A 12,081-nucleotide genomic window follows, 5' to 3' on the forward strand; every position below is an offset into this window, starting at 1 on the left:
TTTGACCGACTGTGTGACCTGAAAAGCCCTTTCAGCCATATTAACGTTGAGTTTCCTTATCTGAAAATTGGATATGCTAAGATATGACTCTCAGGAATATGGAAGGGTTAGATGAATCACTGATTTTTATGGGAATTTATAAACATCTCTTCCAACATGACATTTTACAGATGAGGATATTGAGAGGAGATGGGGAAAAGGAGCATGCCTTTTTGCTTGCTCTCAGTGAGCAGCAAGGCTTAGACTAACACCTCAGTCTGGGTCAGTGTTGGAAGATAATAGAGCTTTTTTTCCTTTAATATTTATTTGACTGTGCTGGGTCTTAGTTGCAACATGGAAACTCTTAGTTGCAGGATGTGGGATCTAGTTCCCTGACCAGATATTGAACTCCGGCCCCCCCCTACCTTGGGAGTGTGGAGTCTTAGTCACTGGATCTCCAGGGAAGTCCCAGTGATAGAGCTTTGACAAATTAAGCCCATGTACTTTGCTGGGTCTGCTTTTGCTAAGATAGGCTGAGCATGGAGCCTGAAGTCAGGCTGCTGGGGTTTGCATCTCCACTTTGCACTTAAGTCATCCCTGTGAATGACTTAAAACCTCTCCAACTTATGAGAATGAGAATAAGAGTATCTACTTCATAAGACTATGATCAGAATTAATGGGGGGAAAAATCTATATAAGTTGTTTATCCAGGAGCAGGAGCTGGGTAGATGTTAGCTCTGTTGTTAATAACAGTAAATGGCCGGCATTATTATGTCACGCGGTGATGTGTGTGAAGACCCTTTACATTTTTAAAGCATGTTACACTGCAGTCACGCCTAGAGCTGGGCAGTACTGGAGCCCGAGAATGTAGACAAATGGCTTACTTAGCTGTCTCCTGGTTCACATGCCTGCCTGCTGGGGACCAGGGAACAACCGCAGTCAAGCGTGGTCCTGGTGATGGCTCGCTCAGACTGTTGTAATGTGGGCGAATGCCGGACATTCCTGATTGGCCCTGCTCACAGGACGTTGGTGGGGAAAGAGAAAGCTTCCGTATCTGCAACTACATAGTTTACATCCTTTTTAAGACCTTAGAACCAGACTGTGCTCTGGGGATTTTACCTTTTTTTTCTTTGCTCCAGCTTATCTCTTTTGACCTATTTGGGATGAAGTTTATAGGAATGTGTCCCTTGTTATCACTCATAGGTCTGCTGAGGACAGCCCTGGTTTGTGTCTGTCTGTCTGGTTTAGCGCTTTATCACTCTCAGCAGAGTCCTGCTTTGCCTCATAAATACTCTGACTACCCTACTTATCAAACACTCTGCTGATACCTCAAACTTTATTTCAAGCCATTCTTTGTGATTTGTGTCTTTGTATGACTTTTAAGCTACGACTGGCTCTCACAAGACGCTAAGTCCTACGAAGTCTAGACTCGACTCACTGTTGTGTCTTAGAGCCTAGCCCCGGGCCTGGCACATCGCAGTGTGTAGCCAGGAGGAATCCAGCTGGGTTGGGAAGATCAGATGGCCGTGACATATGCCCTGGTGAGAGCACAGCAGCAGACCTGCAAGCATCCATGGACACAGGTGCAAAATCAGGTCTGGTCCAGGTGCGCAGGGGATTCAAGGGAGGCAGGGAAGATGCATGATGGATCAGTTTCCTAGGGCCGCTGTAGCAAAGTGCTGTAAACTTGGAGGTTTAAGACAATTAGAAATGTGTTCTTTCACGTCTCTGAGGGCTAGAAGTTCAAAACCAAGGCCATGCTCTCACTGTAGTCTCTAGGGAAGGATCCTTCGTAGCCTCTTGCAGCTTCTAGTGGCTCCTGGCCATCCTTGGCGCCCACTGGCTTCTAGTTTCATCACTCTAATCTCTGCCTCTGCCTTCAAATGGCCTTCTTGGTGTGTGTGTATCAGTGTCCTTTTCTCTTTTTATAAGGATTCTAGTTCAGTATTGTTTTATCTTGATTTAGTTATATCTGTAAAGACTCTGTTTCAACTAACATCATATTCTGAGGTTTTGAGTAGACATGGATTTTTTTTTTGTTTGTACCACATGGCCTGTGGGATCTTAGTTTCCTGATAGGGATCAAACCTGTACCCCTCACACTGGAAATGCAGAGTGGGTAGACGTGAATTTTGGTGGGGACACAGTTCAGCTCTCATGGTGGGTGGTCACAGAGGTGACTCTAGCGGTGAGGCAAGCTTTTCGGAAGGCAGTGTTTCCTGTGACCAGCATCATGTCATAGAAAGAGATCTGAAATCCTGGCTTCTCCAACCAGCAGAGAGACCTTCAGCAAATCCCTTTGCTCTTTGAGCCTTGGCTGCTTCATCGATTCAGTGGGGATGATGGCATCCGCCCTGTCCCTCCTCCCAGGAATATCATGAGGATCAAATAAAACAGTGGCTGGGAAAGCTCTTTGCAGATCTAAGGTTGCGGTAGGTATACAGTCATCCCTGACTGTCTCAGGATGCCAGCTTGGCTGACTTGTCAGTGTCCTGTGGTCTGACCGCTGCTCTCTCCTTGCTAGGATCACTGCTTTTACCACGGGACAGTGAGGAAGGCGGAGCAGTCCAGTGTCACGCTCAGCACCTGCCGGGGAATGAGGTAAGAAGCCCTGACAGTGCGAGGGGCACCTGGAGAGTGGAATGTTTAGGACAAGTGGTTCTGACCTTGGGCAGGGACTTTGAGAAGCTGTCCGTAGAGAATGTGTGCAAGCCAGCTCTGAGAAAGGCTGAGCTCGGGAGGGATAAGGGTAATGATAATGATAAAAATAACCCACAAATTCACTGGAATTGACCATACTCTTTCTTGAGGAACTTGAGGTTTTATTATTATTTGGGTATGGGGAAGCCAACAGAGTAGGAGACAGCTGCCATTAGAAAGAGGGTTGTACTCAAGATCCCAAGAGGTTGGGGCATGCCATGCTTGGTGGGGGCCCCAAGGGTCACTCAGGAGGCAAAGGGGGAGAAGAGAATATGGGCAAGAGTCTTTATCATGGTTATTATGGGAAGGAACAGGCAAGGTGGGGTAAGCAGCTTAGGATTGGCTAGTTTGAATAGTTTCAGTGGGATTTGGGGCACGGGGCTGTTGCTAGGTGCCTGGTACCTGGCCCTGGGGTGAACAGGCAAGGGGGTAGTGGCCCAGAGAATGAGATCCCCATTGGAACATCATGCTGTGCTCACTGGTGAGTTCTGTCTCAGGGAATGGGCTAACTCTGGGGGCAGGGGCAAGGTCCCCAGATATCAAAGCACCAAAATACAGGACATAAAGGAAATCGTTCATACACTTAAAATTGATGAGTTTGAGCATTTATTCCCACTTCTTCTTTGCTCTTCTCCAGTAGAAGTGCTTATAAGCAGTAAAAAGGGAAATGGGCAGCTAGTGGAAAGAGCAGGAAGAGAAGGGAGGAGCAAGGATAATCTTCAGGACAGGAAATGAGGTGGAAAGTTCCATCTAGATGGCATGTTGAAAAGAGAGTGACTTCATTCTCTGAGCTAGACAACCTGGCTTTGAGCCAATAGCAGTTGACCAGCTGGGCCACTTGTAAAATGTGGGTAAGGGAAATAGACCTCTGTCATGTTGTGAGGATTGTACATTGAAATAGCACAATGGCATAGATTGTGCTAATAGATAGCTAACTGGCCCGTACATACGGGCACTTGGTCACCTCCCAGACCCTTGCTTCTTAGATGAGGCCCACAGAGGTGCATCATCAACATCACCTAGGAGCTTGTTCAAATGCAGTATCTCAGGTCCCACCCAGACCTACTGGATCATTACCTGTATTTTCCCAGGATCCCCAGATGACTCGTGTGCAAGTTATAGTTTATACCTGAGTATGTGTGTCCCTTGAGAATATGAATTCTGTCTCAATTTCTGTTTCTCTCCTCCAGCCTACCCTGGTGCTTTGCATATAATAGGATTTATACATCTGTTGAAGTGATATCATTTATTCATACTCTTCCCACCCTCCCCTCCTTTTGGAAAAGGGATGATGATTCGAAAAACCTAATTGTCTATACTAACTGCCTCAGTTTTAATTGCCTATACTATGTAGTACCTGTGCCCAGTATGTTGGTAAACTAGCTCTGTGAAAACGAAAACAGAATAAAAGCCCTTATTTTTAGCATTTGCCAATATAGTGATAAAAATATTCCCACCATGACCAATTCAAAGCTGTCAATGTGATGTTAGTAAAGGCATCACTGGGAAGATATACACACGTTAGCTCTCGTGAACCAGAAGGAGGTGTTTCTACGTGTACCCTTCCTCTCTCTTAATTGATTCAGTCAATATTGTTTCTCTTTTTTTTAAATTAGTATTTATTGGAGTATTGTTGATTTACAGTGTTTGGGGTTAGTTTCTGCTAGACAGTAAAGTGAATCAGTTTTACATATACACATATCCACTCTTCTTTAGTTTCTTTTCCGATATGGGTTACTAGGGAGTATTGGGTAGAGTTCCCTGTGCTGTACAGTAGGTACTTATTAGTCATATGCTTTATATACAGTAGTGCATATATGTCAATCCCAATCTCTCAATTTATCCCTTCCCTCACTTCTCCCCATTGGTAACCATAAGTTTGTTTTCTGCATCTGGGACTCTGTTTCTGTTTTGTAAATGAGTTCATTTGTACCATTTTTGTTTTTTTTTAGATTCCTCATGTAAGTGATATCATAATATTTATCTTTGACTTACTTCACTCATTATGGCAGTCTCTAGGTCCATCCTTGTTGCTGCAAATAGCATTATTTTGTTCTTTTTTATGGCTGAGTAATGTTCCATTGTATATATTTACCATAGCTTTTTTTATCCGCTCATCCATTGATGGACATTAATGATTGCTCCTTTCATTCAGCAAGCTAATATTGGCTGTCTGTTCTCTGCTGGTGCCCTGCACAGGTGGAGGGAAGACAGGAATATAAAAGTAATTTCCTGAGCCCTCAGTCTCTTGTCTGTAAAGTGAGCATGGATGATAGGCGTGGTGGAGAATGCTAAGTGCTAAAGCATGCAGACAGGATTATTGTCATCTTACCACAGTGAAGCCATTCTGAGACTCACCCAGGCTTACATGCCAATGTGAGGCCCATCGTGCTGCTGATCCCACGTGTTTGTTTATAAATCGAGCCATGTCTCCTCTGTAAGGCTTCAGGCTGAGTCGGCCGGAGGGAATTAGGCAGGAAACAAGCTTTGGCTGGGAGGCCATAACAGTGGCCCCAAATCCCCTGCTCAAGTGATCTGATTGAGCCCAGCCAACTCCCAGTGGTGTTTACAGGCCCAGCCACCGCCACCTGCAGCCTGCAAGTAAACAACGTCTGTCTCGAGGAGGATGAAAGGGAACATGCAGGTGCGACTCACTTCTCTGCCTCTTCCTCTGTCCTCTTGGTCTGCAGCAGTGGGAACTTGGCCCAGCCTCTTATAAATCATTCCCACAGCCGTGCTGACAAGGGAAAACTGAGTGAGCCATCCATGTGTTTCTGTTTTGCACGCTTACCTCTGGTGGGGTCCACCCGCCTTATTTTCCCAGCCTTCTCGCTACACACCTTCAGAAACCAAGGGTGTCTGTGGGCCTGACTGATTTAAGAGCTGGAAACGCAAGCCAGATGGCTCAATTCGGACTCTGGAGAAGGAGCAGCTGCAGCAGCAGCAGGCTTCAAACCCATGTAGCCCTCACGTTGTCCCCCCACCAAGGCTCATAAAGTGATGCTGCAATGGAAAATCTCCATAGCAATTGTGCTTCTCTCCTGGAAACAAGCACTTTGTGATTTGGAGAAAGTAGGTAGGATTTATACCAAGTAGGATCCTCAGGGTGATGATCCAAATCCAGAGGAATTCAGCTGAGTTTCTAGGCTGTTGCTGGGTCCCCTCTTCTCCTCTAAGCAGTTCTTTAAGCTAATTTAACTGAAGCAGTAATACAGGATCATAGTAAAAATAAATTCACATAATACAAGAATGTACAGTGGAAAAGGTCTCTTCCTGTTTCCTGAATCCCTCCCCAGAGGTAGTCATTGTTAACCACTTTCTTGTGTTTCCTTTTAGAAATACTTCTTCCAAGAAGGAACGTGGATATGTGACATAATGCTTTGTAATCTTGTTTAGGCCACTGACCCCTTTGAGATTTGAGTGGCAGCTGTGGATACTCACAAGCTACACCAAGGAAAAGATGTAACACACCATTTCTTAGGGATGTTTTTATGCACTGGAGGAGGCCACGGCAACCCACTCCAGTATTCTTGCCTGGAGAATTCTGTGGACAGAGGAGCCTGGCGGGCTACAATCCATGCAGTTGCAAAGAGTTGGACATGACTTAGCGACTGATAACAGCATAGTATCCACAGTCCCCAGGCCTGTCTTCTGTGAAGGACTCATCTTCTAAATGTGCTGCACAGCATCTTGTGTGCACAAATGCTTTGCAGATTCACACAAAGTAGAAATGTTAGGAGCAGTGATTATTTGTGAGGAAATCTTGAGCGACTGAACTGAACTGAACTAGGCATTACTGGGCTGAGATGTCCTTGACTGAACCTGTGGGGTTTGGTAGACACTGTGTGTACATGTGTGTGTGCCCGTGTGTGTGTCCCCAGCTTACCCAGCTCACTGTCTGTCTGTCAGCAGGAGAGGTATTGATTGCAGTAAAAACATTTTTTTAACCTGAATGATCAGTCTATTTGTAAAGAAAATACTCTTTAAAAATGATCATTATATAGCTAATGGGTGTGTTAAACATTTAGTTAATACAAACAGCATAAAACTAAACGCAGTGAAAATTCTTTATCCTGTCCTGCGCTTTCAGTCAACCTCATTTCCCATCTGTAATCACTGTTGGAGGCGTATACATAATTGAAATATGTCATCGTGTATATGTATATGATTTCTTTAATCCAAGTGAGATTACCGTGTACATAGCATTCTGTCAGTTTTTTCCTCCCCTCAATTTAACATTATGTCTTAGACACACATAGATCAAACTCATTCTTTTAATAATCACACAGTATCTTAGATACTAATGTCTCGCAGGTTTAATTACATGTAAAGTTTTTCAGAGACACACAGCAGATCATCTGTAGTCATCTGTTTGATGCATCGCTCGGATTATAGCAGATGTGTCCTCAGTGCTCTGGGGCCCACACTCACTGTGCTTACACCTTACCCCGGCTCCCTGGACTCAGACTCTGTGGGAGAGAGTACGAAGCTGAGGGTGAGCACAGGAGGATGTGTGTGAACGTGTGTGTGATGTCTTAGAAGGGGCTCGCAGTCAGATCTCACCTCACAACTCTCGGCTGTGTGACCTGTTGAGTGTTTCTCTCCCTGCTAGATTTCATTTCCTTCTGGCTTTACATTGGCCAGGCTGTTGCCTCCCGTGAGCCTCACTCAGCCCTCTAGATGGTCAGGAGTGGGTCCTGGGTAGGGGGCTGAGGGTGGCGTCAGGGCCCCGCCTGTAAGTAATGAGGCCGCACGACAGGAGGCCTGGGATATGCCCCTAGCTCCTCACTCAGTCACCTTGGGCAAGTTCCCGTGTCTCTGGGTTTTTGTTCCTCTTGTCTGAGAAAGGAGGGTAGACCAGACCATGAAAAGGATCCTCCAGTGTCGGAAGTTCTGCGCCACAGGCAGAGTAGGCAGAATTTTGGGAGGTAGGTCGCCTGGGGCAGCAGAAGCCAGTCTGTGCCTGTCTGCCCCTTTGCCGACCTGGCCTTCCTTCTGCAGAACAAATAAGGCGGGCCACCTGTGTGCCAGGCACCGAGTAAACCCTCACAGGGCACTGTCAGGGTGTGCCAGGTGTGGATTCTGGAGTCAGGCAGTTCCTGCTTTAAAGCCTGACACCTTGCTTCAGATCTCTTGCATTAGTTTTCTCCTCTAAAATGGGAGCAACAGTAGTGACGTCATTGGTGGGTTTATGCTAGGTGATCAGTGCAGCCTCCTTGACAGCAGGGATTTTTTTTTTTTTTTTTTGATGAGCCTGCTGCATCCCCAGTGCCTAAAATTGTTCCTGGCACACATTAGGTGCACAGAGTACCTATGTGTTGAATGGCTACTGATAAGATGCCTTGTACCAGTCTGGTGTATAACACATGCCCAGTGACTGTTGCTGCTGCTGCTAAGTTGCTTCAGGTGTGTCCGACTCTGTGCGATCCCATAGACGGCAGCCCACCAGGCTCCCCCATCCCTGGGATTCTCCAGGCAAGAACACTGGAGTGGGTTGCCATTTCCTTCTCCAATGCATGAAAGTGAAAAGTGAAAGTGAAGTCACTCAGTCGTGTCCGACTCTTAGTGACCCCATGGACTGCAGCCTACCAGACTCCTCCATCCAAGCGATTTTCTAGGCAAGAGTACTGGAGTGGGGTGCCATTGCCTTCTCCACAATAACTGTTAGCTGTCCTTTTAAAATATTACCCTGCCATGAGTTTGAGTGAACTCCGGGAGTTGGTGTTGGACAGGGAGGCCTAGCGTGCTGTGATTCATGGGGTCGCAAAGAGTCGGACACGACTGAGCGACTGAACTGAACTGAACTGAACTGAATGGTTAGTAACCACTGCCTATGACTTCAGTTTTCATAGCAGCCCTTTGAGAGGGCAGTCATGTTGAGAATCATGCCCCACAGCTAGCAGACAACAGAGCCAGACTTTGAATCCAGGTATGTCCCCCTTCCTGAGTCTAGGCTCTCCACTTGTGCCTTGCCACCCCCGTCCCGGAGGGATCACATCACCCATGTGCCTTCTTGGCTCCCCTCAGTACTGCCTTTGAAACTCCCTTCTTCTCACTTGCACACAGATTTTAAGGGAAGGAACGAAGGGTGATGGAGTGATTACCTCTTAAGGAAGCTCTGGATGTATCCTTGTAGGCTGCGTCCCCTTTAGGTTTAGCTCTGAATGGACTGATTCCCAAGAAGCAGTTCTCAAACCCAGGTCCTGGAAGGATGCATTTGAGCGAGTCCAGCAGTCATTCAGGGGTTAAATTCACTGCCTGCCTGCCCTGCCCTGCCAGACTTCCTCTGTACAATTTCATTTGTATCAAACTCTCAACAATGAGGAATATAGATTGCAGAGCGGAGCGGAGAATTGCGTGTGAGGTCCTGGCCACCCAGCCTCCTGGGTCCCCCTCCTGAGCTCCCCCCCACCCCCTAGGCGAAGCTCTGCCAGTGCGTACATTGCACAAATTAGATCAACAGAGATGTTTCGGAGGAGAAATGACTGGGGAGTGCTCAGGGAAGGACGGTTAGCAGGGCTTGAGGGTGGTGAGAGGGGAGGCCCCTGGGAACTAGGTTCTCACAGATCCCCCCACTCTCAAAGCTGGCTTCCCTGTGACGTGCTGGGGCCCCTGCCTGCCTCTACTCCGCCCTAGGGAGTAGGGGGATGGCAGCTGTGACACAGGCAAGTTATGGGGGACCACATGAAGGAGGGGCGGAGAGCAGCCATAGAGTCCTATTGCTCAAGGACCCTCGGGGTCACTCTGAGCTTGTGTTTCTGCAGTGGTAATCTGCCCACTCCCTGGAACAGGATTGCTTGGAGCTCTGTGGAAAGCCCTCCAGAGCCTGGGCTCCAGGTCAGAGCTGTGACTGTGCAGGAGACTGTGTGGGGCTTGCTCACAGTGCAGATGCTCAGACTACAGAATCTGCATTTCCTAGACTAGGCCTGGACATAGGCATTCCCCGCCCCCGCCTCCCCCTGTGCTGTACAGTAGGTTCTCATTAGATACCTGTTTTATATATTGTATATAATTGTATGTCAATCCCAGTCTCCCAGTTTATCCCACCGTCCCCTTTCCCCTCATGGCGTCCATATGTTTGTTCTCTATGTCTGTGTCTATTTCTGCTTTGCAAATAGGTTCATCTGTACCATTTTTTCTAGATTCCACGTATATGTGGTAATATACAGTATTTGTTTTTCTCTTTCTGACTTATTTCACACTGTGTGACAGTCTCCAGGACACAGGCATGTTTAATACATTCTGTAGAATATTCTAATGGATAGCTCTGGGAGCTTTTATTCTAGTATCTCTGACTCATAGGTTTGGAACTCACCGATAGAGGCAGATAGCACAGAGGTTAAGGGCGTAGGGTCTAGACTCTGCCAGACCTTAAATTTTTGGCCACACAATACTCATGAGAGTTTGTTAATTAATCTCTCTGAGGCTCAGTTTCCTTATCTATAAAATGGGACCTGTGATGGTGCTTTATAGCATTAATGTGGGAATGAAATAAGAACCATTGTATGCAGAGCCCTTGGCATATAATTGTGTGTTAAGTCACTCCTTGTCTAACTCTTTGTGACCCCATGGACTGTAGAGCCCTTCAGGCTCCTCTGTCCATGAAATTCTCCAGGCAAGAATACTGGAGTGGGTAGCCATTTCCTTCTGGAGGGTATCTTTCCAGCCCGGTAATTGAACCTGCAACGCCTGCATTGGCAGGGGGACTCTTTACTCTGGGAAGCCTGGTGCATAATTCAGTTCAGTTCAGTTCAGTCGCTTAGTCATGTCATAATTAACTCTCCCCCAAATGGTATCTAAAAATGAAAAGTAGCCAGTGCCTCTTCCAGCTGGTGTCTTACTTCAGACAAGCAAGTTGCCTGATGGCCAATCACACCTCAGAGGAGAGTTGCTGATTTTTGTCATTGATAGCCACTCTACAGGGCTGTTGTGACAGAGGCAGTGTGAGGTCATGGTTAAGATCTCAGGACATAGAACCAGGCTGCTGAGGTTCTTCTTGTCTGTGTGACTTTGGTCAGTTAGTTAACGTCTCTGAGCCTTAGTTTTCTCATTTGTGAAATGAGGATAATATTTGTAAGAATAATGGGAGTTTGTATGAAGAGTAAAATACTCAGCACAGTGCATGGTCGATAGCACAGACTCAGTGATTTATGGCCGCCACGATTGCTGCTCACTGTGCACCGGAATCCTGTGTGGTCCCTGCCCTCCTTGGCCTAGAGGCTTGTTCAGGCGATGCCCTGTCAGCCGCACCGGGACTTTCCACCCACTGAGTTAGTTCCATAGCCACAGCAGAATGCAGACAAAGCCGTCACCTGGTTTGTGGTCAGGCCCTTTGCTTCCAGTGTTTGCAGCCTTTGGGAGAAACTGAGGGGTCGGGAGGGGCCTTGGTCAGCCGAGATGAGCAGATAGCTTGGGAACAGGATGCCCGCAGCAGCTCTGCCCTCTGCTCTTTTCCCGTCTGGACTCAGGAGCGGATGTGACCCGTGGTCTTTGCTCCATCCCCACCCCCAGCTGCTCAGGGAGCACCTTAGGTGTCCCGCTGGGGGCTGGCTCGGGATTGCTGTGTCAGCCTGGGCGAGGCAGCCGGAAAGTTGTCAGGCTCCCTGGCACTGGAATGAGGTCAGCCAGGGATGGATTCCAGGAAGGGCTGCTGCTGACTAGGACCTGGCGCCGTCTCTCCTGAGAGCCTTGCAGGCCCTTCCCGAAGGGCAAAACCTGGGTGGAGATCTGGAGGGGTCCACGGTGGGGATGGAAGCCTGAGAGATGCCCTGCCAGGTCCTTTACCTTCGGAAATTTCTGGGTGGATAGAGCCTGAGGCTTTGGAGCACACAAAATGCTATGGGACTCCTGGGATTCATTGCTGGGATCTTCCTTCCCCAGGGCCCTGGTCACACTCCCTTGCTCTAGTTTTCATCTTGTAGTGTCAAGGATGGTAGATGCCTGCTGCATGGGTATCTACTGATCTGCTGTCCCTTCCATTGATATTATTGGGATCATGATTGATAATAAGCCATGGCACTCTTTCTCACCGAATTCAGATAAAGGGCCCAGAAGCCTCAGTGATGCAGCATTCCATGCAGCTGTGTCCAATCCATCAGGGTTAAGGGTGGGGAAAGCTTTTTGCCTTCTGTTACATGCTGCTGCTGCTGCTGCTGCTGAGTCACTTCAGTCGTGTCCGACTCTGTGTGACCCCTTAGACGGAAGCCCACCAGGCTCCCCCGTCCCTGGGATTCTCCAGGCAAGAACACTGGAGTGGGTTGCCATTTCCTTCTCCAATGTGTGAAAGTGAAAAGTGAAAGTGAAGTCGCTCAGTCGTGTCCGACCCTCAGCGACCCCACGGACCGCAGCCTACCAGGCTCCTCCATCCATGGCATTTTCTAGGCAAGAGTACTGGAGTGGCTT

General features: G+C 47.7%; 1 protein-coding gene across 1 annotated transcript in view; it reads left to right on the forward strand.

Moving 5' to 3' along the window:
* Positions 1 to 12,081, forward strand: part of ADAM19 (ADAM metallopeptidase domain 19) — a 96,596-nt gene that overhangs the window by 40,792 nt on the left and 43,723 nt on the right. The window contains exon 5 of the mRNA XM_055428987.2: positions 2,504 to 2,580. Coding sequence (XP_055284962.2) covers positions 2,504 to 2,580 — 77 coding nt within the window. The remainder of the gene's footprint in view (positions 1 to 2,503; positions 2,581 to 12,081) is intronic.

The sequence above is a fragment of the Moschus berezovskii genome, chromosome 8, assembly GCF_049115385.1.
Source record: "Moschus berezovskii isolate FMDL1 chromosome 8, NW_MosBer_1.0, whole genome shotgun sequence".
Classification (NCBI taxonomy): Eukaryota; Metazoa; Chordata; class Mammalia; order Artiodactyla; family Moschidae; genus Moschus; species Moschus berezovskii.